This window comes from Folsomia candida, unplaced genomic scaffold, assembly GCF_002217175.1.
Source record: "Folsomia candida strain VU population unplaced genomic scaffold, ASM221717v1 Fcan01_Sc011, whole genome shotgun sequence".
Classification (NCBI taxonomy): Eukaryota; Metazoa; Arthropoda; class Collembola; order Entomobryomorpha; family Isotomidae; genus Folsomia; species Folsomia candida.
In genome coordinates, this window is record NW_019091203.1 from 2,577,061 (window position 1) to 2,604,845 (window position 27,785).

The window sequence follows — 27,785 nt, forward strand, 5'->3', positions numbered from 1 at the left end:
AATTTCCCGTTGCTTACTGCTAAAATTGGGCATAAGTAACGGATTTTATCCAATAAATCCATTCTATGTACTAACTTATGGGCTAACCTAAATTGCATATCAAAATTTCATAATTTAATCGTGACTCAAAAGCTCAAAACTTGCAAAAAAATTCGCACATTTTGGCATTTATCTCGAAAACTGGGTAAGCGTGCCCCAAGTTATATTACGGATTATTGATATACTCGATATTACGCACGTTTTAAGCCATCAGACTCGAAAATCGTAGGAAGCCGAACAAACACGATTGTATTGCATATATATCAATCTAAGCTAATGGCGAAATTGCAATTATTTTGCAATACTCAACCAATTGGAAAAATGGGGTCCGAAATCGAGATAGTGGCCAAAGTTTGGCACAATACAATTTTTAAAATTATTTCCAGTGGTATTTAACCACAATTGAATGCATATGAAACAAAACTCAAAATTTGCATAAAATTCGCACACTTTGGCTCAAATCCCGAAAACTGCTGGTATACCCCCTCCCCCACCATATTATTACGGATTCCTCATGTACACAAAAGTACGGAAATTTTGAGCTATCAAACATGGAAAGCGTTGGAAGATGAAAAAACACGATTTCATTGTACATATCGATCTATATTATAAGTTGGAAATGTCTTTCTGCAACGGAAGTGAAAGTAATTTTCCAAAACAGAAGTGAAAGCAAAGAAAGTTAAGTTTCGAGTGGCGTGAATATTTAAAACAAATTAAATTCAAAAACTTAAATGTCAGATGCTCTTTGTGGCGTGGTCCTATGGTTATCGGGGGGTTGAGGTTATCTCAGAGTGGTGATTTCTTAGGGATGTGGTTATCTTAGGGTGGTGGTTATTTGATTTCATAATGTACAAAACATCTAATTCGGTAGAATTTTAACAAATAAATTCACTCTCGCCCAGCGGGAGACGGGCTTACACGCTAGTCTTAACTAATAGCGAAATTGCAATTATTTTGCAATATTCACCAAATTTAGAAAACTACGGTCAGAAATCAAGGTACATAGCTGATAAAATTCTAGTCTAAAATAATTTTTAAAATTATTTCCTCTCATATTAAAATCAAATTTGGTTTTAATTCGACACAACGAAACCCTGTCTAAAACCCTGTTTTATAAACTGTCATTTAACACAATTTTTTCGCATCGTGTTTTTGGTCTTTTTATTTGTTTAACACAAATTTACGATATGACGTTGACGTTTAACTCTGATAAAGCATAAAAACACACATGTGCTTGTGTACCTACATATTTTCTACATAAAAAGCTGCAAAACATCCCACATGCTGGAAACCCTGTTCGATAATAGGCCATCAAAACATTGCATATTTCTTCGTTTTTAACCTATTTTGCTCCGATTTTCCTACCAACACGCAATTTACGCCGCAAATGCGACACGGGAACCCTGTTTCGGTACATACATTGCTCACGAGCACAATACTTTCTCTTCGTGTTCCGACTCGTGTCTTTAACACTCAGTCCTCGACCACTGCAGTTGCTGCAGTGCGTTCTCGTAGCCTTGGCCTGGAGCTCGATTCTGATCCAGCTCTGCTCAATTTCTTCCCGTTCGGATTTGCTCAACATTACATTTTTACAAAAACAGATTTTTAATCCCATCAATCTCCCTTGAATATTTTGGTTTATTAAGTGTCCGTGTCCTTCTTGGCGTGCATACGTGATAATTGTTTTAAATTTCTTAAGCTGTGAGTCCATAATTTTTTAAATATTTTCATAATTCAAGAATTTAAGGAGTTTTTGTCAAACTAATTGTTAAATCTTCATCTAAATTAGATTTAATTTTTTTAATCATTCACTTATCTCACTAGCTTTTTCGTCTTAAGGCCAGTTCATACATTACGTTATCAAAAAAACCCGATTTTTTGACCCCTACCCCACCCCCCTCTTTTAGCATAGCCACAATATAATTGGAGCTTGGACCCCGCCCCCTCTCTTATTAATTATTTTTGAAATTTCAGAAAATGCCTCCGCCACCCCCAGAAAGTCCACCGCAACCAAGAAATGAAGCGGAATCCTTACAGCTGAAGGCTAGTCAAGTAACGGATGAGGTAAATACATACATAAATATATTTTTTTTATTGTTGTGAATTTCTGCGAGGGATTTCCTACCAGGGAAGATTACACAGGGCGAGACATTTGGCACGGAGAAAGAGAGAGAGAAAGAGGGCGAGAGAAAGTTGAGCAGATTTATCGATCCGTCTCTCCTGCCCTACTGGCTCACTTTCTCTGCAAAACGTTACATTACAACGAGTGCATAGCAGGAAAAGTCAGCCCGATTTTATCCCACGGAATGCATTCACGTTTAGTATATACGGAAACTGCAATAAATCTGGGGTGGCCAAACGGATGTTAGTTTCTGGGAGAATTTACGATTGACAGCTACACTTACAATTACAAATTGCTTGATTCAAAAAATGTAATTATAATTGAAATTTGTAATTGAACTAAATGTAGTTGGTAATTTGTAATTGCACATTTCAACATGGTGTAATTCTAATTCAACTACTTTTTCAATTACAATTACTAAATTACCACCTATGATTTTGTTAAATTTGCCGTACTTTTGTACATACATATGTGAACATTTCGCTGAATTTTGGATAAAAATAAGCGTTATTTCGCTTTAGACAATTTTGTAATTGAATCAGAATTAATTACTAGGGTGTATATGTATGCATGTAACTCCTTTGTCACATTGGGCCGTATGCATTAAAATACGTAAATGCAACACATTATAAGACAAATTACTAATTAAAATTGAGATTCTTTTATGAACATTCATTATTAAATAATTTCAATACTTGTTCACTTTTAAGAATACACATATGTACTAATACATAAATGCTTTTACTTGCAAAATTTTCGTTGTAAATTATTTTTCTAGGTGGAAATTTTTATGTAAAGGCATTTATTAGTATATGTACATATTGTTAAAAGTGAGCAAGTATTGAAATTATTTGAATATTAAATAGTAATTGGTAATTTGTGATGCAATTCAATTATATAATTTGAAATTGTAATTGAAGCAAATTTTTTAGAGAAGTAATTGTAATTTGTCAAATATTTTGATAGACAAAAATATTTTGATCTTCGCAAGTTTGCTAAATGAGTTGCGATGCGAAATAAGAAATTGTTGTGAGTACGCCCAAAATCAATTTTTTCTGGCCCTCCAGATTAAGGTTAACATTGTTGTCATTCTATATTAATTGCACCTAATGCAAATTTTAGTTTTCAACGGTCGGCCGATAAGCCTCTCAACAAGATACAATCTTAAATGTCTTTAATTCAAATGCCTAAAGCATAATTTCGTACCCTCAAGTAATAACAATGGCACTACTGTTCTTCTAATATTAATAGTCGCAATTTCTTGGAAAATTTTCTGAGAGGTTATTTGATTGCTAATTGAAAAATAAATAATCTGTCAGGTAACCTTTAAGAAATTTTTGCGACTAATAATACTGGATGAACAGTAGCTTATGTTATAAATCGGTATCATTAATGGGGGACCGGGTTAGAGACTCTGTATACCGGATTTTTTTCCTTGACTTGAGTATCCCATTTTGAAGAGTTGTTGCTTATTTATGGCAAACTCTTCCCTTTAAGGGTCCCTTCATCAGTGGGAATATTTATGAATATTTAAGTTTTCCATGACGATAAATAAGGGCGCTACTAATTAATAATTTGAATATTTAGTCCTTGTCGAGTACCAGGAGGATGAAATTGTTGTGTGAGGAGGCCAAAGAGGCCGGGATTAAGACCCTCGTCGCACTGGATGATCAAGGCGAGCAGCTCGACAACATCGAGAAGGGGATGCACGATATCAACGAGGACATGGTGGAAGCTGAAAAAGCCATGCAAGGAATGGGTGGCTGCTGTTTTGGCCTGTGTCCTCCGCTTTCTGTTATATGTGCTGGGTGAGTTATTAGGGAGATTTAGAACTCACAATGTAACCATTTTTCAAGCTGAATTTTCTAGCGAGTTATATAAAAAAATCGAGCCTAAAATTGGAAATCACATGGCGCTTATCTTTCCGTTGAATGGCCCCTTTGAAGAAAAATATTGGGGGGAAAGTACATATGAGGGCCTTGGTTTTCACTACTTGGAGAGAAAGAGAGAGAAAATTTAATAAAAAATTGAACTTTGTCCTAAATATTTTTCTTCAAAGGAATGATTAGAGCCATATGATTCCTAAGTTTTGGCTTGATTTTTTGATATAACTCGCTACACAATCCCGGTGTAGCTTGAAAAAAGGTTCCATTGTCAGTCAAATTTGTGTTTTACTCGACTCGTCTCATTGCAAAATCGTTGAGTCGAGGCAACCCAAAGTTCGACTGATTTCTAAACCTCACTGTTAACTTATATAGTAATTTGTGGGGATGATTCTCCGAACTTTCACCTCTGCTTTTCAGGAAATCAAAGGACGACGCCATGTTCAAGGTTAACGATGACGGCGTAGGAGGAAGTGGGGGTCCAGGCCCGGGAAGAGGACTGGACGGGGCAGGAATTCCAACATATGGAGGATTCATTTCCAAGTATGATGGGATATAATTAAGTGTAGAAACAGGGTTCTTAAAACACCGTGTTTTCTTCTTTTCTGTATTTTGTCTGTGTTTAATACAAATTGACAACACAAAAAAACTAGAAAGATGTGTATTTTAACACAAAAAAATCCTAGGAAGTCGGACAGTTTGGCGAAAACTATTTTGGTGAAAAAAAATTCGCCAAAACAAAGTCCCATGTGGCGAAAAAATATTTCACCCATCCATTAAAGGCATTTTTAGCACAATTTTTTTGAAATACCATGTGGCGAAAAAATGTCACATTTGGCGAAAATGTCAGTTATATGAGCACGCTAAATGATAAAGATAATACCACTCTCTTTACATTATATTTTAATTAGCATGTTATTGCGTATTGGCGAAAATAAATTTTCGCCAAACCGCTTGTCAATCATACTATTAGGAACCCATCATACAAAATGCAAATTAAACCCTACACATTTCTACTCCTACAGGTACTCCAATGATGCCAGGGAGGACGAGATGGAGCAAAACATGGACGAAGTTTCTATCATGGTGGGAAATTTGAGAAATATGGCAATCGACATGGGAGGAGAGATTGGAAATCAAAATAATCAAATTGACAGGATCAACATGATGGTAAATGCATTAAATTTACTCGCCTTCTCCAAGGGAGAGGGGCAATATTTTACAAATTATCATTCCACTTTCCTAGGCCGAGTCGAACGTGACGAGGATAAACGTTGCCAATGAAAAGGCTAACCTGCTTCTCAAAAAATAAGAAAAACTCCAACTGAACTTGGAGTTCTGAATATCCACATTAAATATTCGGCTTACATAGACATTTCTACACTGTACATCAATTTGTGCAAAATTTACGCAATATTGTGAAAACATGAAATGCCTCAACCCTTTCTCAGGCTTACGCCAGACTCAAAATAATTTGGTAACGAATAAATACCACGAGGAGTCAGAATGTGATACCAAGTAGCAGCAATAATTTCAACGAAATTAAAATTTGGTTCTCAAGTCCCAAATTTTTACAAATTTGAATTTATTGATACCGTTCAATGATAAAAAGCAATGCTGAGTTACCATGGTAACTCGGCACGGTGTTGATTCGTTATTAAATTAGTGTGAGTACACATTTATAAAGCAATAATTTAATATTGTGGGAAAATTTGCACAAGTTAATTCACAGTGTAATTCATGTTAGGTGTTAAAGACATTTTATTGGATAAAACTTATGCCTTTCGCAGTTACTCAATTATGTATGTATGTATGTATTTATGTGTTACACTGTACCTGTTATGAGGTTAGGTTAGGAACGTTCTCTTGAGTATAGAACAAAAAGTAATAAACTCAGCCTTACTTTTGGCTTAGAAATAGGATAAAGAATTAAATAAGGAGTTAAATAAATATTGTTGCTCTAATTCTAAAAAGGCATAAGTGCAGTCAGTACTTAATTCTAAAAAGACCGAAGTGCAGTCAATGTTTAATTTTCTTAACAACAGAGGTGCATTGTTTAATTTTAAAAAGACAGGTGCATTGCTTAATTTTAAAAAGACCTAACTGCACAATAAAAACTAGAAAAAGGCCTAACTGCAATTCCAAAATTATGAAGAGTCAATTACTTATTCAAAAGTTTACGGTGAACTGAAATGTGTATGAACTTGTTGGTCCCACGATTCTAGTACTAAAAGAAAATTTGAAATTTAACAGCAACACCTTAGGGGGGTGTGGTTATCGGCGAATTAATTAAGGAAATTGAAATTCGGAAGTGCACTATAACATTTTTTCCAGGCAATTTCGGCAGATTATTCGGAACGTAAAAACTACACCCTCAGGGGTTGTGGTCCTGGTCGCCTAGTTTTAACTAAATAGAACCCTGACATGTTATATGTAATTTTTCTCTGCCTGACAAAGCCATTTCGATAGATTAATAGAAATTTAAAATTAAATATTGCCTGCACTTGGGTCTTTTTAAAATTAAGTACTCACTACACTTAAGTCTTTCTAGAATTAATGCGACGATATGTTATTTGACGAAAATTTAGTTAATTTCTCAAAACACATGGAAGTAATTAATTAATTAGCCTAGAATTATCAAGCATATCCATAATTAAAAAATATATTGCGCGTACTCACGACAGCGTCTTATTTCGTATCGCAACTCATCCTGCAAACTTGTGAAGATACATAAACATAAGTAATTCTGTCATGAGGGGATTCGCAAAATCTGACTGCAAATTTCTCATATCTCGCAAATTTACCCAAAAATAAGTACTTCCATGTTGTTTCCCTGGACTTCTGTTATTTGTATTTCTGGAGATGGTGAGGACCAGTTTGCGAAACAAGAACATGTCAAATCTTTGGGTAAATTTGCGAAAAAACTCCCATGGTTTTCCTGCAAAATTTTCGCCAAATCTAGCATATCTCGCAAAACTCCGCAAGTTATGTTGCTATGCTCAATTTGCGAAATATGCGAAGGCTGACTTGAGTAGGCTCATTATAATGTAACTATTTCGAATAATTGTTGCCACAAAGTATGATTTTATGGCTCCAGGAATTTACGTCGGTGTGTATGTATGTATAACTTGAGTGTCATTTTAAATTTTATTTCTTTGAAACTACACCTATGAATCCTGGGATACATTAAAGCATCTAAGGCTATCTCAGTTGGTACTTGCGATATGGAGTTCCCAGATCCCTTCTCCGCCGTCGCACAAGATTCTCTTGATCACCTAAAAAAGAAATAATAAGGAGTTCCAACTTTGTAAGAAAAATCCTTTTTACCCTCTTTCACAAAACGCTTTGTTCTCAATTCCGCTAGCGATTTCGAAATTTTTTCCAATATTTTTGCTTAAAAACAAAATCAAGGCTACGATAATTTTATTTTGGACCAAAAGAGTAAGAAAAGAACGAAATCGCGTACAGAATTAATAAAAAAGTGATTTGAGAAAAAAACGATTTTTTACAGAGTTGAGAGTCCCTAATAGTAACAGTGGATCAACTAAATACATGGCAGTTAATTATATTTTAAAAAAGATTAACCATAATTACCTCCCACCTACAAATATAATTTATTAAATATATACATTTTTATCATAGGCTTACAATTTTCTGGTGCGTCATCCTCTGATAGATCCCTTTGTTGCGTAATTTCACCCGTCGTCTGCAATACCGTTTACTAAATAAATACAAATTCTACCCTCCAACTAAATATGTATGCTCGTGAAAAAGAACTTACAACGTTAACCAACAAAATAGGTGCGGGGGTTGTAAAAGCGTATTCATCTTTTATACGGAAATATCCAAAGTTGTGATTATTTTCAATGCAGTACACAGACAGATAGGAATAATCCGTGAATTTCATCCCCTTCGGAATTGTAAGGGTGATGTTTTCGTCATCATATGCTCCCAGGATGTCGCAGCTAAATAGAGTTAATTGTTTATAAATATTTGTAAACCTACCCGGGTGAAAAAATCGTATGTCGAATTTGCCATAATTCTGCACAAGTGACGGGAATAATGGTTTTTGCAGAAAAAGTATGAACGATTCTGCATAAAACTTCTGACATGTATATTATGTAGATTTAGCACAATTATGCATCATTCTGCATATTTTGTGCAATAATTGTTTCTGCATAAAATCCAGCCAATTCTCTACATAAAACCCCAGCCAAATATTTCATAAAAGCCCTTAAATTTTTCACCCGGGTATGTATCTAAATAATGGATTTCTTTACCTTCCCTTCTCATTAGGAATGATGAGTCCGTCCAGTTCAACTCTCTCTTCAGTGTATCCATCCTTTTCTTTCCCCACCATAAACCAAGCGGCCGGACCTGACATTTTTTTATAAGGTCATAACCAGAGTTGGGTGATTAATCCATTTTTAAGATTTACAATTCTAGAACGTCCGGAGAATGGGATTAATTTTGTAAAGGGTTTATTTTATACCACTCAACGAAAATATAATCTTATCCAACCCGAATAATAATTTCTCCAATAATGAAATGGCAACCGAGTGTATTTTGTTACCCAACCAAAATGATAAACCAATCCAACCAAATAATAGTGAGTTTACTACGTGTTTCTCGTCTAACAAGAAATTTTAAAAAAATCTCCAAGAGCTCGCCTAAAACCCACTTCTGTTCCAATTTTGAAAAATCGATATTGCTTTAGAATAAAATCCAAACTTGGTCGAAAAATAGTTTGAAAAGTACATTTTTCCTTATCTAAAAAATCTAATTATTTCGTTGGGTGTAATAAATTGACCTTTTATTTATTTAATAGTTTTGGTTGGAATAACATAACTTCGTTAGAGCGTTAAATTGGCACCCTTCTGTAATTATGGAACTTGTGGGTTACCGATTAAGGATTAGGCAATCCTTCGGGATTAGCCCAACCCTGGTTATAAAAAACAACCAGTTTTTACCTTCTCCGTCATAATGAAAGTTGGTAATTTGCAATTTCTTATCGGAGAGAAGAGTGGCTTCCCCAGAGCTAATTTCGTGTTCACCCCATTCTGATATTTCACCCAGTGGAAACTCCTGGCCCAGGGAGTTTGAAAAAAAAATTGTAAGCAATATGAAGCACAGTTCCATTTTGATTATTGTCTAGAACTTAGCAATTAGCCTGCAATCTGCTATACCGCCACTGGTCTCTAAATCTCTAAATACTGACGCAGTATGCATAGCCTCACTAAACGAAAAAATTACACAAAAAACATGACGAAGGAATGCGGTGATAAATAGGAAAGCGTATCATAAATTATGTATGATTGTGTCATTAATTAGCTCTTAGCTCTTGAGTTCAATGCCTCACCAGTATGTATGTATTCGGTCTATTTCTGAAGTTTTTCAGGAAAACGCTAATAAAATTACATTACAGTGGTTGATCAACTCAATTACATGATTAACAATGCGTCACCAGTATGTAATTAATATTAATTAATTATCACTCGCCTCAATTCAATGCCTCACCAATAAATACGTAATTAATATTAATTCCCCGTTGTCTGAGTTCAATGCCTCACTTGTACATACATATGTTATTAACATAAATTCTTCATAACATATGCTATGCTATGCTATTAACATATGCTTTCCATTTGGGAGAATTAATCAAACTTTAGCAAGGGCTGAAATAGAATAAGCAAAAAACTTATAATAGGCTGGTGTGATCATTTGAAAAAGAGACTTTACATGCAAAGCTTAAGTCTCTTTTTTTAATGATGACTCCATAGATCTTACGTACCAGCATGTAATATTTTCAGGCATAACACTAATATGCAACCTAGCGGTTTTTTCATGGCCCACATTCTCACCCAGTCTTGGAATCAACATAAATCGTGTTGTTTTTAAACACAAATTATTACATTTATCACAAATAAGTACCGTTTCGCCAAATATTTGTCGATAAAAGTCATCGTCAATTTCATGCACTAGACATTGCAAGGCCTCTTGTAATTACCATTGAAAATTGGTTCCAGATGGGATACCTACATACAAGCATTAAAAATTAGGCAATTAATGTACTTTTTATCAAACGTGTAGATGAGTTATGTAACATACATACATAGTTTGACTTGCCATGTTGTAAGCATGTCCATAAATAATTATGTTATAATCGCAGTTACATCCGCCTTAAAAAATGTAAGTTTTGGGGTAACGTAAATAAACTTATGGTCAATTATTGTTCAATAAATTTCTATCTGAATATGTAATGATAACGAAATTATTTATAAATATTGTGATTAGATAATTGCAATAGACAATATGTTACCCGAAAATAGTACATACAGCAGACCCCAGAAATACATTTTTATAAATCTTTAGAAATCTTCTCCATTATGTTACAATTTTTCAGCATAAATACTGCATACGGCCGACATATTAGTTATAGTTTAAAGAGGAATTGTCGTATGACATTATTTAAAGAAGGAAATGAATTTATTTCCCAAGCTGTCGACACTGTACTCCTGTCATCATTAGGGATAAAATATTTGAAAATCAAAACATGGTATGTGGCATATATGTAAATATGTATGATAGTTACAATAATTTTTGTTTTTATAATTGTTGTCCCGGGTGTTTAAGGTGGCGTAGCATTATGGAAGACTATATATCGGATTTAGTTTTTTTCCGCTGTGTTGATTTATGATGTCGGAACATTCTCTATGATATAACCGTTCAAGAGTATTATTATTTAAACATATATAATTTTGAATATCAAGTCGTGAGGGAGGTTTGAATGCGACATACATATGAATACCTAATTCTAATCGACTTCTAGCCGTAAATGTTTGACACTATTCCAAATATAAATACAAATACACTTAAGTCAATGTTGCCACGTGCAACGTACAGGCAACATTTTTCACTAACATCACTAATTTAGACTGAACAAGGAGGAGAGCTTCGCCACTGGCCTATCTCTGATTGTCACGCCTTGTGAGTTTTTTTTTGGTGTGGGAAATAAGTGACATTGATAATTACAGTAGGGTCAGGCGCTTAAAATATAACGATTTTGGCCTTGAATAACCCCGGAACAGTTTGTCGCAGCGGGTCAAAATTTTGAACCGACGAGCATGTTATCCTCAAATAGCCATGTGCAAAAATTCAACTCTCTACTTTCAAAAATGCCTCCCCCACAGCCCAGGTGAGACAGTCATTTCAACTCGTTCCAAACTCCGTCTAAAAAATTCGGTCTCCGCAGAAAAAATATTCTTTTCAAGTATTCGAACCAAATAAGTTCATTTGACTTATATCGGGGGATTTTACAGGTATTTCACTATTCAAAATGATTTTTATCCCCATTCTAGGTTCAAGGTCGTTTGCATTATCTTGAGTCAACGTTGTCGTTTTCGAAGTCACTGAGTCATGATGAAAAATCACCTTATTTATTTTTTCACCGTACAATTTAGGAAAGTGTTATTCTAAAAGTGGTTTCAAAACACGGTCCACATCATACTTTGCAGATACGTTCACTTTTTGGGGAACTTTGATAAGTGGGAGGATACCACGACCGGACATTGCACCCACAACCATAAAATGTTTGAAAAAGTTCTCCTCATTGAAAACCACCAAATTTCTTGAATTTTTTTTCGGCATTTGTCGTGTAGTAAGCTCTTCGAACCCAATTAGTAACTTGTAGGGAAAATAGTTCTGCGTCAATTGACACCAATAACTCATTCCAATTCCTCAACAGAAAATTTAAATAATTTTTTTTGCAAACACCGGCGAATTTTTTTTTGCAACAAGTTGAAATGACTGCCTCACCTTCTGTGGGCTGTGGGGGAGGCATTTTTGAAAGTAGATAGTTGAATTTTTGCACACGGCTATTTGAGGATAACATGCTCGTCGGTTCAAAATTTTGACCCGCTACGACAAACCGTTCCGGGGTTATTCAAGGCCAAAATCGTTATATCTTACGCGCCTGACCCTGTAACATGGAGCCATTTATTGGAGTAATTTTTACCCCCTTGAGTGGGCGTGGTAGGGGCAAATGTGGCTGCGGGGTCAAACTATTTGTAGGTCAACGTGTCCTACAAAGTAGTCGAACATCTAAATCTGAGAAGGTAAAGTAGTGAAGCTCTCCTCCTACATAAGAAAAGACGGGTAAATCGAAAGCCGAATTAATTTAAATATGACAATATGACAGTCGAGTCGTAGCACTAAATGAAGTTGCTCACAATAGAACATCCTTAGCTATGTATTTCCATTATTCCATTATAAGGAACATGACGCCGTCAATGTAGCGATTATTGACTTGTTTAATAATTTAACAACAATCACCTACATACACATAACTTCATTATTAATTAAGTATCGCCCCTGCATTAAGCATGAATCCGGCACGAGGCAAACTCTTTCTAGAAATGGTGGAACTTTGCAAGAAAGTGAAATCCCCTTTTCACCTGGACTTAATCTATTTCGATTCAAGGCTAAGTAAATTTATAAAAAGACCAACCACGAAATATAGTTGGGTGCAAATTGGTGCATGTTTTTCCATCCTGGGAACAATTTGCTTAAATGGTTTCTACTCGATATTATTTACCAAGCTAGAAATACACGAAACTACTTTCATCTTATTTGTCTTGCTTACCTTTTCCTTATCATTAGTAATCCTTTCTCCCATGTTTATTCAGCTTAATCCTTTTATATCTTTACTGAACGGAAGACAAAAATTTATACTGGAAAATATCAACGGAACCTTGCTAAGTAAATTAATAATTACGTATATTTAAGTTAAGAATTATATAGATTTTTGTATCTTCTTAATGTTCGGGTTGATGACTCATTACTCAATTTTTTTAACGCTGGAAATTTATTTTAAAATTTTAGACGACAAATTTACAGGAGTAAGTTGATTAATAAAACAACGGGGAGTTGTTAAAGTCAGTTTCTCTCAGCCCAATTTTTCAGAAGGATTCAGAAACTTCATATCTCCTTTAAAATGTGTCAAAATCTTTAGTGCATACACATTTTTAAAAACCTACAGTGCAGACTCCATATAGCCCGAGTCAGGGACAGAGTCCTTGACTCGATAAGTCCGAGTCCGCTTCTTGTCTGAATTGAAATACATACTGAGTTGCATATAGTCCAGCCTCCATACCAAATTTCAGCTCGATATGAAGATTTCGAAAAATCAGTATGGGTCACCCCCAGGGTCACTCTGGTTGCATTTTGCAAACTTTTAACTTCATATTATTTCATAAGGAGCCATTAAGTATCACCGTGCTGGATTTCATCTTTTTCAACCACTTTCTAAAAATCGGTATGGGTCACCCCATAGGGTCGCTCCAGATAAAAATTTTACAAATGTCATTTCATATTCTTCCATTAAGACCCACACGCAACTTGTGTATCAAATTTCAGCTCGATATGACAATTTTGAAAAATCGGTATGGGTCACCCTCCAGGGTCCCTCCAGATGAAAATTTTTCCAACTTGATGTCAATTTTATATATTAGGAGGCATTAGCAACCTCTGTACCAAATTTCAGCTTTCTACGACAATTTTGAAATTTTGGTGCATAATACCCCACCACTCCGATGACCCCCACCGGTCAACCACTTGACCGATTTGGCCCATCTTCGAACTCGTTTCCTAACTTTGTCCAATATACATATGGTAAAAATTTCAAGTCAATCGGTTCAGCCGTTTTGGCTCTATCGTGCCGGACAGACGGACGGACGGACGGACGGACGGACGGACGGACGGACATGACGGTTCCATAAGCCCTGACTCGGGCTAAAAATTAGAACGATATTCGCCCAGAATTTTTAAATACATCCCAAAAACCGAAAATGGTTTAAAAATACCGATTTTGATTATTTTAGGGATGAGTCCTCGAGTCAACTATCGAGTAATGCGGAGTACCGATAAGTTAATATATTCCTACTATTTGTAGATCCTCCGAAAAATCTTGTCGCAAAGTGGAAATTCATATCCAAGTTGAACAACAATTTTTCCAACTTTCTTCGGATAGCGGCTCCAAGTGTGCTAGTTCTACTCATGGTTATCGAAGCGGGTATGAAGCCGTTTCTGGGATGTGGATGGAATGATTCTTCTAGCAAAGTTGGGTTTGTATTTCTACTGGTGGTGCAAGGGTGTGCAATATTTTGCCTGGCTGGGTCATTAACGTGCTTCATGTTCACGGTCCTTTTCGAGTCGCTGCATTGTGTTATTGAACATCTTTCCTATCTGAAGAGGTAAATATTTTAAAAGGATAATATCATTATCATTGCAACATGGTTTGAAGCATCGCGTCAATGTTAAAGTACGACTGGATGAATCATCGCCTAAATCGTCGAAATCAGCACATTTTCATCATTTCTCGGCTCCTAGAATTTATGTTACAATTCTGGACGACTAATTTGTAGGGAATGTAGCAGATCCCTAGTATCAGACCATTTCCGAATTACTACTTCTCGGAATTTGCTTTCCTTAATTTAAAGAAATTCACGGCGATTTTATTAGTAAGCTAAGCTAACTAACTAACTACAAATTAGTTGTTCAGAGCTTTAGAATAAATTACTAGATTCGACAAGTGATAAAAATGTATTAAATAATTTGGGCGATTACTCATCGCGTCCCACGTTATTAAATCGTTTCCAGTTTATAATTTCATTCTATACTTTAATGCAAATTCGAGTCTAAGGCCTTCACTCCTCTGTATTTCAGGTCAGATGACCCATTGCGTGGGACAAGACTAACCATTTCGTTACAGATTTACAACCAGCTGCAAATTTTTGTGGCGCAGATTAACCTTTGCCTACGTAAAGTATCACTTCCCACAACAGTTGTGGGAGTAATCGTGTCGAACATTTTGGGACTGAGTTTGACCATTTTATTAGGTGCTAGATTACTTGATCACATTGGAAATTTATTCCTCCCTATGGCTACGACTCTCTCGACTATGTTTACCATCGTGTTGGGCACGTTTGCTGGCTTTGTGTATAAATGGTCGACAAAATGTGTAACGAAATTTCGGAAAAATTGTACAGCTCCTACTGCGAAGATGGAGAGGCATGTGGTGGAAAGGGTTATCAGGTCGTGTACCCCAATGAAGATTAGATTCGGGAATAATTTCATTGTAATTTCGACACCATTGGTGATCTTGGGTTTTTGCGCCAAGTACACGGTTCGAGTATTGTTAATGAAGTAATTAGTCAATTATGTACATATTTAACAACGCTGGAATTGATTACTACTAATATAATCAAATACAAATAAAATTGTATTAATACCGTTGCGCATATTTATTGGTGGATAAAATCCAAAGCTCTGTATTTTGTGGATTTCCAATGGAATTTAATTTTCGTGTTTATGTATGCACTACCATATAAAAATCCATAGGAATAAGCGGTTGATGTTGATGATGTACTTAAAAATACGCTTTTACACCATCCAGTTTTTATTAATTAGCTGCTTGTAGTATAAGTTGTCAGAATAAAAATGACGTGAAATGAAATTAACACATCAATTTATAATCAACATTCAATTGTGAGTTTATTTTAAAAACACATCGATCCAGGTTATGTAACAGTGTTATTTTTAAATCGAGAGGCATTCATTGAAGTATCCACCTTGACATCGAAACCCGCATTGTTCACTTACAAATTGGCAGGTGGCCGACCTGCCAAGAAACTGGGGACCTAGAAATTGGTTGTTGCAGGTGGAAGTATCGCCATCACCGTAACAAGTGGGTGCTAAACAGATGCACGCTATTCAAGAAAAAAAGACGTGGATAAAATTAAAGCACGCATAAATCAGAGTACAGTAAGGTTGCTGATTGCATGTTTGCCTTTTGGTTATAAACGTATGTACATAACCGCATTCTATAGCGAATACTAATTTTCGCATGTCATTATATTGCAAAAATGAAACTTTTTCAGTACCGCAAAAAAGTCGCTTATCAAAACCTGTCTGGAAAGTGAGCTGATTTTTTTCTCTTGAGGTAAAGCTATCAAGAAAAGGAAAATTATTACCTAGCCGAGGTGCAGTCTCGAAGAATGATGGCGTCCTACTGACCTGGTATGGATTCCATTTTGACAGGGCAGCCTGTCGTTTAGGGGGTGAACTAAGTAAATACATAGCATTGTTTAATCTGAGTTTGACTTGATTTAGTATGAGGGACTATAATTTAATAGAATATCAAAGAGTAGTTAAATTTGGTGGAGGAAACGTGATAAAAATAATTGGGAGATAAATGGTCACCGGCGGAGATAAGATATGTGCCCAGGGTATATATGTAGTACTCTATGTTTAGGTAATTATGAAGGAGCCGGTTTATCACTAACGGGTAAAAACTAAATCGCACACCAAGTAAATGTGACGTTATTTAAAAGTGTAAAATTTTAATGTAACTAGATCTTGTATTCAGATAAAGTGCTCAATTTTTTTAAAAACACCACATCACGCTTGCTTGGTACATCAATTTTTTGGCGTATTTCCCGTTGGATGGCAAAACCCTGGGGGGGAATTCAATTCGAAGATAAGCATTGCGTAAGCATAGATTTTGCTAAGCAATGGAAAATTTGGATTCAATTAATCCGAATTTAGGAATTTGCTTACTCATACACTTACGCCAAAAATCTTATTCAATTAGAAATATAATTCTTAAACCTTGCGTATTTTTAAAGTACTCGGGAGCAGTATTATCTCTTGCTTAAATAACTTCCATAGCCAATGTATGTACCTGTCTGCCTTATCATTTTAACCCTTTGATTTGAAACGATAATTGTCGGAGATGGATTGTAAGAGATGGTTTAACTCGAGAGAAAAATTAAAGCCGTCCTGCAAAATTGTGGTCGTTTCTAGGAGGTCATTGATTTTCATGATTTTCTCTCCGCGGCGTAAAATCTGTTGTAACTTTGAGGGATTTCTCTTTTCTTAACCAAATGTTAATTTGAACATTTCCTTGCCCAAAGTTAATATTTATCAATACTTCAGTGAATCACTTTCCTCCTCCCGCACTGTCGCCACAACATATTTATAACGTCCCCAAATAAATACTTTCTTGTAGTTAATTATACTTCTTAAAGGGTTAAAGAAACATGTCGGTGCCATTGTTTGTTTTGAGGAATGAACGTAATCGACGCTATCCCCAAAGAAAGTTACTTGAGAGCCTCTCCGAATTTGAAATTAGAAAGCACACTGGCTTGCCATGGTGGGGAGCTAGAGAGATTTTGGGGTGGTTAGAACCACATGTGGAACCGAAACAATTTACAAATCATGCTGTGACGGCGGAATCTAAAGTTCTTACGACACTGGGGTTCTTTCGATCAGGACGTTTTCAATGGTTAATGGGGTCAGATTGTGGATTATCCCAACCAACCGCGTCAAGAATTATAGAGCAGGTAAAAGTTTTAATATTAAGTAATATTAACACTCGCTTATATTATGTTGTAAGATTACAATCGCTCTCTACGATTTTATTTTAGGTCAGCCGAGTCTTGTTACGGAGTCGCCAAAAATCGTATCTTTTCCCGATGCAGCTGAACAGAAAAGAATTTCTACAGCCTTTCATGCCAAGAGTAGATTTCCAAATATAATAGGAATTATCGATGGGTCACATGTGAATATAATTTCGCCAAGTCAAGACGAAAGGTCATTCGTGAATAGAAAACAAAACCACTCAATCAATGTCCAAATTGTTTGCGACGACCAATTCCGATTCATTGACGCCGTGGCAAGTAATCCGGGTGGCGCACATGACTCGTTTGTGTTCCGAAATTCTCACATTCATCACCGATTTTTGACAGGAGAATTTGGGAATGGAAAATTAATAGGTAGGTAATAGCTAAGAAGTAAAGTGGAATTTTAATTTAATGTATTTATTTTGTATCTATTTAGGTGACTCAGGATATTCTCGTTCTCCGTTTATGGAGGTTCCTTATGCTAGGGGAATTATTACTCCTTTTCAGAACGATTACAATAAAAGGTTAACGTCCGTTCGATGTGCCATTGAATGCACAATTGGACGATGGAAAAGTAGGTTTAGATCCATGCACAGGTAATTAAACGATTTATTAAACCTTTAAAAATTAGTGTATCGCTGATTAACATTTTAACAGGACCGGGGGAGAACTTTGCTATACTCCAACAAAAGTTTGTCGCCTAATTATTTCAACAATCACGCTTCACAACTTTTGTCATACGACTAATATCGCATTACTGAACGAAGATGAAGATATTTATAATCAAATAATTAGAGAAATGAATGATGAGGATTAATTATTTTTCATAATTTGTAGCTTCTCCTTTTCAATTGAGTTTCGCTCCGCCAATAAATCAACTATTTGTGCCAGTTGCATTGTTTGAGTCTCCAATAATTTAACTTGTTTAGCTTGTAATGCGAAAAGAGTAGTTTCCAGAGGACGTTTCGTTTGTTTCTTGAAAAAATGTGGAGCATTTTCTTCCGAAGCATCAGCCGGTTTGTTTGTTCTTGAGCCCGTGTCTCCAATTGGGATGAGGCCCGTTACCGAGATCAAGTTTAATGGCGCAGTATCAACGGTCGACACTAAATATTTTAAGAAAGAGTTTAAAAATTGTGCTTGACTGACGGGAATTGAATTAAGCGTACTAACTTTTACTAATGTCGATTCCACCCTCAATTCCTGAAATTTCGACCCGTGGAACAAGTGCCAAAATTTTCTCTCCTACGGTATTTTGGGGTTGTAGAATCGCAGACCCTCCTCCAGTTTTTTTCATTTCATTCGAATTGTTGGTCTCGATTTTTTTCACGCTACTTTTCAAAACTTGATACTTCTTTTTCACCTCGGCTACGCTTCTAGGAATGTTAACGGAAGAGACAGCATTAACTTTTTCGGTGACATCATCCCATAGCTCATTTTTCCGATTGTTGGTCAAGGTTGAACTAAATCTTCCAAAGAGTGCATCGTAGTGAAGTCCAACGGTGTCGACCAAAGCCTCACATTCCTTAGTGGAAAAGTTTGGGCGTCCTACAAAGTATTTATTAATTGACCTATTTTTATTAGAGGGAAAGCTCATAAAATACGTAACGCAAAGCAGGGGAGGGGTTAGGCTGTTGTGTTACTGGTCCCCTTGATCAGTTAAAAAAATGGGGTGTAAAAATGGACTATATCCCTCTACGAGGGATGTGTAAAAAAATGACTAATTTTGCGTTTCGTGTTTTCTGAACATTCCCAAAATAAATATTTATAATTATAATTTCTTACTCTTTCCATTTGTGTCAACTAATTCCATCTTAACTGAACTTTTCGAATCCATACCACATAAATATTATTTTGTTGTGACAATTAGCTACATAAGCAAACTCCGACCTAGATAACTGTTCTGATAAGTTTTGCCAGCTGACACTGTTTTGTGGTTGAAAAACTTGCGCAGTGCTAAGCAAAAGACAAGAGATACGCAAATTTTGAACTTCCGCATGCTTATCTATTGAATCGCGTTTTTTGCTGAGCAAAATCTATGCTCAGCAATGCGTAAGCAAAATCTATGCTTACGCATGTCACAATTGAATTCCCCCCCTGGTTTACTAACCATCCGCCATAAATCATAAGCGGCCAGTCCCTTTGGCGTGAGGTTCGGGTAGAAGTTTGCGTAAAAAGGTTTTTCTGTTTGACCATGCTGATAGGAACTTGTTTCTGTTGAATATTAGAAGCAGTGCCATCTTTTTAAAACACTTTAAGTTTGCCGTAATTTGATTCCCGTAAATGTGTTTATTTAGCTTACTCCGTCACGGGTTGATTTCCCAACGCAATTTCTTACACTTGCAAGCAGGATAAGCTACATAAAAGTTATAAATTTGAAACTGATGTATTTAAGTTTCAGTTGATCGCAGTAAAAAATAAATAAACTTGTATAGTTAAAGTCTTACCAGGCTCCAAGGTGTTTTCAAAATAAGTTTCATGGCTATTATGGATCTAATTTGTCAGAGAAGCAATTTCTAAACGTTGTAAAGCAAGGTGAAATTAACGGACGACTGGTAAAGGTAAGCTTTATAAAGATGTCTTTTATATTCAACAAGTTGAAAAACTTGGAGCAGTCTTGCCTTATGTGAATGGGGACATTATCTTTATTTAATGAATGTTAATGCTGGCTTCAAAACATGATTGGAAACTTATATACACCACAAGCTTAACCCAATGCGGTTTGTGTAGCACGTAATTTTTCAAAATTTTAAGTGAGGTGAACAGTGTACATTTTTACGCCTCAATCCAACCATAGGATCTTAACGAGATATGTAGGTACATATGTGCATACATTTGCGAATTTAGAGGAGCGAATCAAGAACAAGTTGCCTTTTTAAATCAACTACTTGGCTAAACCGAATCATATTTTTGTTTTCTATTTAAATTCAGGTTACGAGTTTTTTTTATATTTAAGAATCTTTAGTGTAGGAGAAATAGTGGTCAGATTTTCCGATATACCTACATAGATCAGGGTCTTTTGTATTTTTTGCATTTAGTTTGGTGTCACATGATAGAGAATTTTTGAACTAACGAGGGAAGGTTCCCGACTGCTTATCGTGTCCTGGGTATCCACTATGTTTTATTAATCTACTAGGGTTCAAGATGAAGGATTCCTTCATATTTCCGTGCAAAACTCCCATTCGGCGTCGTGCCGTGGCTCAAAATACGCCAAATTTGAATGTTTTTATTTCTAACTTTTGAATTCCTGGACGGATTTTCAAAATTTTGGGCAAAAATCATGACAAGGACTTAAACTTTTGTATCCCATGAAAGTATTCGAAAAAATCGCTTTTAACTTTTCGCAAATTCTCGTAATTTTCTTATACATGGGGGTTCGTCGAAAAATGATAAAAATATCACAAAAATTATAATTTTTTTGTTTTTATTTCTTTCTCCAAACTTTTCACTTTTGTGATCATTTGTGAGCATAAAATTTAGAAAATCCATTGTAAACTGAAAAAGTTATTAGGGATTGAAATTTTTCGAAAATGCAAATCTTAAAGTTTAGCGCCACGCCATGGCGCCAAATATGAGTTTTACACGGACATATGAACGAATCCTTCATCTGGGGTCCAAGTAAAAAACATAGTGGTTACGAATTCAGACAATGCGTTTTAAAAACGAGTCAGATATATAATTACATACCACGATTTATTTGTGACCATTTTTTCAGAGTGAAATGTAAGTATCGGTATAATAATAATATTTAGTTAAAAAGTCTCCGTCGCCCGGCGGTAGACGGGCTTATACGCTAGGTTATTAATACAATTGCCTATATAGATAAATGTATAGTTTGAGCATTTTGGTGTTCATACATATAATAAGTAAATAGGTGTGATTGTTATGCGGAATCGTAAATTTCTCCTAAAAGAACATGTACAAATATAAAATTTTTAAGACATTTATTTATTTCCTCAAAAACTTCAAATATGGACACACATTTTCTTAAGGATGACACCCCTCCTTCAAGCTTCTTAGAGGAAAATCGTTAGCAAACAGTGGAAATGTCGTAATTCCCCAATCCCTCCCTTGTATCATTGGCATGAAGCATACCGTGTCACCTGTGTAATTCGGCCCTGAAAACAATCCCCAAGAGTAATTGCCGCTGAAGAAAAAGGATCCAACGTTCACCGGTGGAATTATTGACGGCATCGATCCCTTGACTTTGTATGGCACGCCATGAAAATATGAACCGCCGTAGAGTTGAATTTCCTTCTCGATCTGGAATGGATCACCGAGTCGAGTTGCGGTCCATCGGTAATTGTAAATTATCCACATATGCTGACATTCATCCCCAATTCCGTCCAGGTAGAGGTTGGCGTGATGACCGAGTTCATTATATTGGGTAATCCTCCAACTATATTTATAAAAATTCAAAATTTTACCTCCTCGCAGTAAATATTCATTGGCACCGACCTACCAAAAAATTTGAACAAAATTGTAACCAAAAAATGTGACTTACAATCCCATCACTTGGAAATAAACGGCTTCGTCGTCGCCCGGTGCAATCAAGTCGTGTTCGAATTCGGTAACGTTTACTGAATGGTTTCCTGTTGTGCAATTCTCGTCACCAACGTATTGAAGGAGATATTGGGGGACCCCACTTGACCCCAGGGAATTACCAAATAGCGTGACGGTGGCGTAGAGAGATATAAATAAAAATGCTTTTGCTTGCATTTTCAACGTTTTGCTAGATATTTTTTGGAAATATAGTTGAGTTCTTGTGTGTTGGAATGATTCATTTGGGGTATCTGTGCGTCATATTTATACAGAAGTGCATACCTGCATAGGCCCATGTTTTCATGGAGGGTGTGTAATTCAAAATATTTTTCTTACGAGAAAATAATTAATGCAGAATTGAGGAAAAATATTTTTCTGCAATTTCTGTAATAATATATGCACCAAACAATACGGTGAGTTATGAGAAAAGATTATAATAATAATGGACAGTTGGAGCACTACCATGATGCAGCTACATACGCTGGGTAACTTACACAGTGGTAAATAACTTTTGGGACTAAACCCCATATTTCCATGCTGTCATCATAGTCACTATAAGTGTCTCACCGGCAAACACGTACGTGTCTGACTGCACAACTGGCATATGCTGATGTCATATTGAACTGCACAATAGATCGTATGTGTCGTATTATGCTAAACTGTGTTTTTGTAAATCGTATGATTGCATAAACTATTTAAAACTAGTGGAACATACAGTTAGTTATTATTTTAATTTGACACAATAACACACCAGTGTTGAAGCGACAAACTTCCCTATGATTTAGACTGCATAGAATTTCTACCATTCTTGAGGACGTAAATTATCAACAGATTGTCTAAGTTCCCAAGAATATTAAGTATACATACCCAGCAAAATTTCATCTTTAAGAACAAACCATATTTTCAAATGTTGAAAGCCTTGTGGATATAGACTTTGTCAATGAATGAATAATTGAATGAACGTTGCCACTATTTCATCTCAATAAATGAATATTTGCATGAATAATTATTTGTTGAACACGTACGTACACGGGTGCTTGTCGGTCCGTCCTGTAGTATAAAGCCAGCCACGGACCAGATCCGAAATAACATCCGATATTTGTCAGAGCCTTGCAACCTCTGCACAAGACTGTTGCGCATATCTCAACTTTCCGCAAAATGAGAAAATGAGATTGCGAATTAAACTATGTATCATATTACCCCAAACAGTAATTAAGTAGCTAGTACAAGAAGACAATATGTATTAATTTTAAACACAGTAAATAAATCTCAACGTTGCTATTATTACAAATATTAACCTCTTTGTTGCTAGTGCAATAATTTCCAAAACTCCCCCCTTCATTTAAACTTACACAAAATCTCGTATGACTAGTTTCTCATGAACAAAAACAAAACAATTTTTAAATATATGTAAGAAGTTGAAGTTTGTACCATTGGGAATTTTCATGACAGAAAACAGAAGTTTATTGAGGCAATTTATCTAATCGAGTATACAAACTTGCAGTTTTATTTGCTAATTATACATAATAAATTACTTACTTATTACTTACTTATTACTTATCAACATTATGCATTAAATATAGCCAACATTGGGAAACATATTAACACCTCCAAAAAAAATCAGGGCGTCTCAACATCCCCCATCTTTTACAGCATGCAACACGCTGTGCCCGGCGGACAAGTGAGCATTGGTGGCGCCTGTATCGCGGAACACACTAGTTTGCATGTCGTTCCTGGAACTGGTGCTCCCAAGAAGTTGCATGTTCCTCCTACGGGTACATACATAAACGTTAAAAGATGTTAGATTAAATCTTGTCACGCCCTAAACCACTCTTGGAAATCCAGCATGAAAATATCTACATCAAGCCGTAATGTTATGTAGAACATTAAAAAACATGTAACCAGAAGATATTTGGTCGTGTAGGGGTGTGATTCCAAATCTCGATAAAAACTAATACATACTTCGTAATATCTTATTTTTTCAATACTTTTCATTCGCCACCTAAAAAAGCACTGAAAAATACGGACACAATTTTAATCACGAAGTATGTATACCAGTGTTTCTACTGTTAATAAAATAACACTTGCACGAAATTAGTGCACAAAAATGATTTTAAACCTTTAATAACACCCGTAAAATATTTTGAGAAAAGTATATGAAAATGCATGAAAATCAATTTCGTGTTATCACCTTCCCGAGGTGCAGTCTCCCAGAAAGATGGTGTCCCGCTTGCCGGATACGGATTCCATTTTGACAGAGCAGTCGGCCGGGTCGGAGGTGAACTAAATAAATAGAATTTTTTAATGTGAGTGAGACTCAATTTGTCATAAAAGTGTATAACTTGATAAGAAAATTGACGGGTAAATTAATGCAGAGGAGAGGAGAAAACGTGGTTAACATACATACACTTCAAATAATTTGGTGACAACTCGTCACCCACCAAGGTAACATATATAGTACTCTATTTTTGAGTAATGATAAACAAGACATTTCGTCACCACCGGAAAATAAGTACAAAATTAAATAGTAAACGAAACAAACGTGACGTCATTATTTATGTAAACACCTAAAATGTTACTGCAAACAAATCCTATCAGAAGGTAAAAATGCTCATTTTTTAACTAACTTTGTTTAGTACGCGAATTCTGACTTATTTCCTGTTGGTAACAGAACGTGTCCTTAACCAATACCTGAAAAATGAGTACCATAGATAGTACCTCCGCGTGTATCTTCAAATTATGTAAAGTATAGAAGGTCAGATAGATGTCTCTAAATTCTTTCGGCTTGGATAAAAGACGAATTTTGAGCAAAGTTTACTGACCATCCGCCATAAATGATAAACGGCCATCTCCCTTGGCGCGGGGTTCGGTTGGAAGTTTGTCTTAAGGGGTCACTGCCGTCTACCGTGCTGATAATTTTTTTCTATTACATACATACAAATGTACATGCTTAGTTAAAGCAGTGCCATACATATTTTTAAAATATTGTAAACCTGCCCATATTATTTTTCTCTAAATTTGTTAAGCTTACCTCGTCGGTGGTTGGCTTTCCCACGCAATTGCTCACAAGGGCGAGCACGATAAGCTAAAAGTTATATACATAAATTTGAAAATTAATAACGTTTTATTTTACCGCATCCCTGGTTAAAATTACGCTGAAATATTACCAAGCTCAAGGTTATCTTTGAAATAAGTATCATGGCGATTATCTAATTTGTTGGAGAGGTAACTTCTTAACGCTGCAGGAGAAGTTAGTCGTCGACTGGTAAAGACAAGCTACCGTGGCGTCCTTTATATCCAACCTCGCAGCAAAAATTGGTGAAAAATTGGGACCTGTCATGCCCCAAGGAAGTTATGCATGTTCGGGTATTATCTTTATTTAATGAATATAAATGGCGACTTCAAAAGGGAGCGTCCATATATTACGTCATCATTTTGGTGGCTGGGTGGTTTAGGTCTCCCTATATTTCGCCTGTTATAATTCCCTATCCCTTAATGTTTACGTTGGGTTGGTGGGTGGGTGATAAAATCCAGAATTTTTGATGACATAACGTATGGATGGTCCCAAAGCAGGATTGGAAACTTAACCGCACCGGTTTGTACATATGTATAACATGTGATTTTTTAAAATTTAATAGAGTTGAAAAGTATACGTTTTTATGCCTCAATTAAACCGGCAGATTAAACCGTGCAGATGGATAAATTCCCCATTGGATGAGTTGTTCGGTTAAAATAAACCCTCCAAACGAATATAAAAAAGTAGCGTCAGAGCGATATAAGTTTAATTTAAAATTATCTCATATCCCATGACAATTACGTATCTTTGACCCTTGACCTGGATCTCAAGGTCATGAGGTCAAAAATATTAACGTCCTTGAAATCGCCGTAAAATTTCCTTTAAAATGACACCCCATATGACAATTATGCATTTTTTGACCTTTGACCTCGTCGTCAAGGTCATGAGGTCAAAAATATTAACGTCCTTGAAATCTCCGTCAAATTTCCTTTAAAATGACACCCCACATGAAAATTAACGTCCATTTTAATTTCGACCACACCCCCTGGCGCCGTTGGGTGTGGTCCGATTGACCCAATTTCCGAACTCGACCGAGAACTAAAAATTAGAAGCACAATGGCGAAAACGGGGTTTGATTATGTTGACTCGTTCTGGAGATATCCTGCTTACGGACAGACGGACAGACGGACAGACGGACAGACGGACAGACGGACGGACGGACGGACAAAACGATCACAATAAGTAGCTGACGCTACATAATAAAAATACAATTACAAGGTTAGGCCAAATAGGTGAAAAAAATCAGGAACAAGCTGGTTTTTTAAAACAACAAGCTTCTTAACCGAGATTACTTGCATTTCAATTTTTCTTTTCATATTTAGCTTATACAGTCAATGGAACATATATAGGCACCACCCACGCAAGCTAAATAAAAATGGTTATAACTATGGCATGCATTATCAAATTAGCATGGAACTTTGTACACATTTAGCAAATCTAATGTAGTTTTCGATTATAATCATGTTCCCGACTAAAATTATATAACCGTAACGTTATTCTGATTTTGACACGAACGCGTCAGGTTGGAACCTGCAAAAAGTATTGGCAACCTATGTCTTAATTATTTGTGCGAAATTTTCATAACGATAAACCTCTGCCTTTTGTCACGGTAAGTTAATCAGATCACAAAATATAACTTTATCTGCTTCGTAAGTCCAGATTGGTATTGTCTAGACCCAAAATTGCGACACCAAACGAGCTATTTTTGGTGGAGCGAGAAATAATTTTGCCGCCTCCTCAAACAAAGTTGGATATCGAAAATTCAGATAAAAAACATGCTCCGCTATATTTACTATTCGAAACGTAGCCAAATAACATGAAGCGACATTTTTAATTGCTGGTTTCCAATGATCCGGTAGAAAAAAGTCACCTAATCCTAAAATCAACGGGTTAATAAATCAAATTATCACTCGAGATCGGAATATTTGAGCTCCCAAAACCATGTTGAATTTATGCACGAACTGTAGGGTCAACATATCATACAATATGGTTATCAATCAAAAATCATGCAATGGGGTTTCAGGGTCCAGTAGCCCGACAGACGCGAGGGTCCCCAAAACGAACTAACTCAATAAATTGGAATGGGCTAAATATCACCCTAAGTGGACTTCCAATGAATGAAAAATGGTCTGCTGGTCCGACATAGGTATATTTTATTTATTCGGAGCTCATTCATTGGTTCAAGTCAGGCAGATGCCATAAAATTCTCAGAAATACGAATATCTTCGTGTGGCTGTTTAGCACAGAGGAGGATCGATTATGATTTGGGGTTAAATGACTTGATCGCGGCGTATTGACATGGTTATTATCGACGAAATCATGACCAGGGAGGTCTAATTAATCATTACAAACCATAATTTGAAATCAGTTGACAAAAATGTGACCTAGGAAGGAATTTCATATTCCAAAAATGCAATGACCCCAAACATGTACCCAAATTAACGGTGTAAGTTTTTGAAGACCGAAAAGATTAAGTCTCTTTCGTTGGCCGCACAGTCTACCGATATGATTTTGGTTGTCCGTGTTGAGAAAAGAGGGACTGGTGGGAAGCCACTCGTCGAAAAACGAGCTTATCAAAAGTTCGAAAGAAGTGTGGGCAGCCATATAGAAAAGCGTTATAAAATAACTTGTGGAGTCCATTCCACGGCCTATTTATGCTCTTATTG

The 27,785-nt window shown here is 36.0% G+C and overlaps 5 protein-coding genes across 5 annotated transcripts; 2 read left to right on the forward strand and 3 right to left on the reverse strand.

Annotated features, from left to right (window-relative positions):
* The first annotated feature begins 1,506 nt into the window (after positions 1–1,506).
* LOC110854928 (synaptosomal-associated protein 25) lies at positions 1,507–6,718 on the forward strand. The gene is made up of 6 exons (XM_022103359.2): positions 1,507–1,740; positions 2,014–2,103; positions 3,749–3,969; positions 4,465–4,587; positions 5,070–5,214; positions 5,291–6,718. The coding sequence occupies exons 2-6, from the start codon at positions 2,017–2,019 to the stop codon at positions 5,354–5,356; spliced, it is 642 nt and encodes a 213-aa protein (XP_021959051.1). The 5' UTR covers positions 1,507–1,740; positions 2,014–2,016; the 3' UTR covers positions 5,357–6,718.
* A 436-nt stretch (positions 6,719–7,154) lies between these two features.
* LOC110855038 (protein Skeletor, isoforms B/C) lies at positions 7,155–9,307 on the reverse strand. Its single transcript, XM_022103474.2, has 5 exons — positions 9,015–9,307; positions 8,325–8,421; positions 7,826–8,009; positions 7,693–7,750; positions 7,155–7,319 (listed from the first exon to the last, which is right to left on the reverse strand). Exons 1-5 carry the CDS (start codon positions 9,181–9,183, stop codon positions 7,246–7,248), a joined length of 582 nt encoding a protein of 193 aa, XP_021959166.1. The 5' UTR covers positions 9,184–9,307; the 3' UTR covers positions 7,155–7,245.
* Positions 9,308–17,141: 7,834 nt separating this feature from the next.
* LOC110854829 (putative nuclease HARBI1) lies at positions 17,142–18,208 on the forward strand. Its single transcript, XM_022103260.1, has 4 exons — positions 17,142–17,444; positions 17,498–17,876; positions 17,941–18,078; positions 18,162–18,208. The coding sequence occupies exons 1-4, from the start codon at positions 17,142–17,144 to the stop codon at positions 18,206–18,208; spliced, it is 867 nt and encodes a 288-aa protein (XP_021958952.1).
* Positions 18,209–18,286: 78 nt separating this feature from the next.
* LOC118436965 lies at positions 18,287–19,424 on the reverse strand. The gene is made up of 2 exons (XM_035855688.1): positions 18,675–19,424; positions 18,287–18,607 (listed from the first exon to the last, which is right to left on the reverse strand). Exons 1-2 carry the CDS (start codon positions 19,096–19,098, stop codon positions 18,318–18,320), a joined length of 714 nt encoding a protein of 237 aa, XP_035711581.1. The 5' UTR covers positions 19,099–19,424; the 3' UTR covers positions 18,287–18,317.
* A 1,996-nt stretch (positions 19,425–21,420) lies between these two features.
* On the reverse strand, positions 21,421–22,298 carry LOC110855015. The gene is made up of 2 exons (XM_022103446.2): positions 22,006–22,298; positions 21,421–21,900 (listed from the first exon to the last, which is right to left on the reverse strand). The coding sequence occupies exons 1-2, from the start codon at positions 22,218–22,220 to the stop codon at positions 21,489–21,491; spliced, it is 627 nt and encodes a 208-aa protein (XP_021959138.1). The 5' UTR covers positions 22,221–22,298; the 3' UTR covers positions 21,421–21,488.
* Between the last annotated feature and the right edge of the window lie 5,487 nt (positions 22,299–27,785).

Coding starts and splice junctions, on each gene's coding strand:
- LOC110854928 (XM_022103359.2), top strand. CDS start 2,017: ATGCCTCCGCCACCCCCAGAAAGTCCACCGCAACCAAGAAATGAAGCG. Junction 3,970..4,464: donor CTTTCTGTTATATGTGCTGG/GTGAGTTATTAG, acceptor TCTGCTTTTCAG/GAAATCAAAGGACGACGCCA. Junction 5,215..5,290: donor TTGACAGGATCAACATGATG/GTAAATGCATTA, acceptor CCACTTTCCTAG/GCCGAGTCGAACGTGACGAG.
- LOC110855038 (XM_022103474.2), bottom strand. CDS start 9,183: ATGGAACTGTGCTTCATATTGCTTACAATTTTTTTTTCAAACTCCCTG. Junction 8,010..8,324: donor ATTCCTAATGAGAAGGGAAG/GTAAAGAAATCC, acceptor AACTCTATTTAG/CTGCGACATCCTGGGAGCAT. Junction 7,751..7,825: donor CTATTTTGTTGGTTAACGTT/GTAAGTTCTTTT, acceptor ACGGTATTGCAG/ACGACGGGTGAAATTACGCA.
- LOC110854829 (XM_022103260.1), top strand. CDS start 17,142: ATGTCGGTGCCATTGTTTGTTTTGAGGAATGAACGTAATCGACGCTAT. Junction 17,445..17,497: donor CGTCAAGAATTATAGAGCAG/GTAAAAGTTTTA, acceptor TTATGTTGTAAG/ATTACAATCGCTCTCTACGA. Junction 17,877..17,940: donor TGGGAATGGAAAATTAATAG/GTAGGTAATAGC, acceptor GTATCTATTTAG/GTGACTCAGGATATTCTCGT.
- LOC118436965 (XM_035855688.1), bottom strand. CDS start 19,098: ATGAGCTTTCCCTCTAATAAAAATAGGTCAATTAATAAATACTTTGTA. Junction 18,608..18,674: donor TGGAATCGACATTAGTAAAA/GTTAGTACGCTT, acceptor TAAAATATTTAG/TGTCGACCGTTGATACTGCG.
- LOC110855015 (XM_022103446.2), bottom strand. CDS start 22,220: ATGCAAGCAAAAGCATTTTTATTTATATCTCTCTACGCCACCGTCACG. Junction 21,901..22,005: donor TATTTCCAAGTGATGGGATT/GTAAGTCACATT, acceptor TTATAAATATAG/TTGGAGGATTACCCAATATA.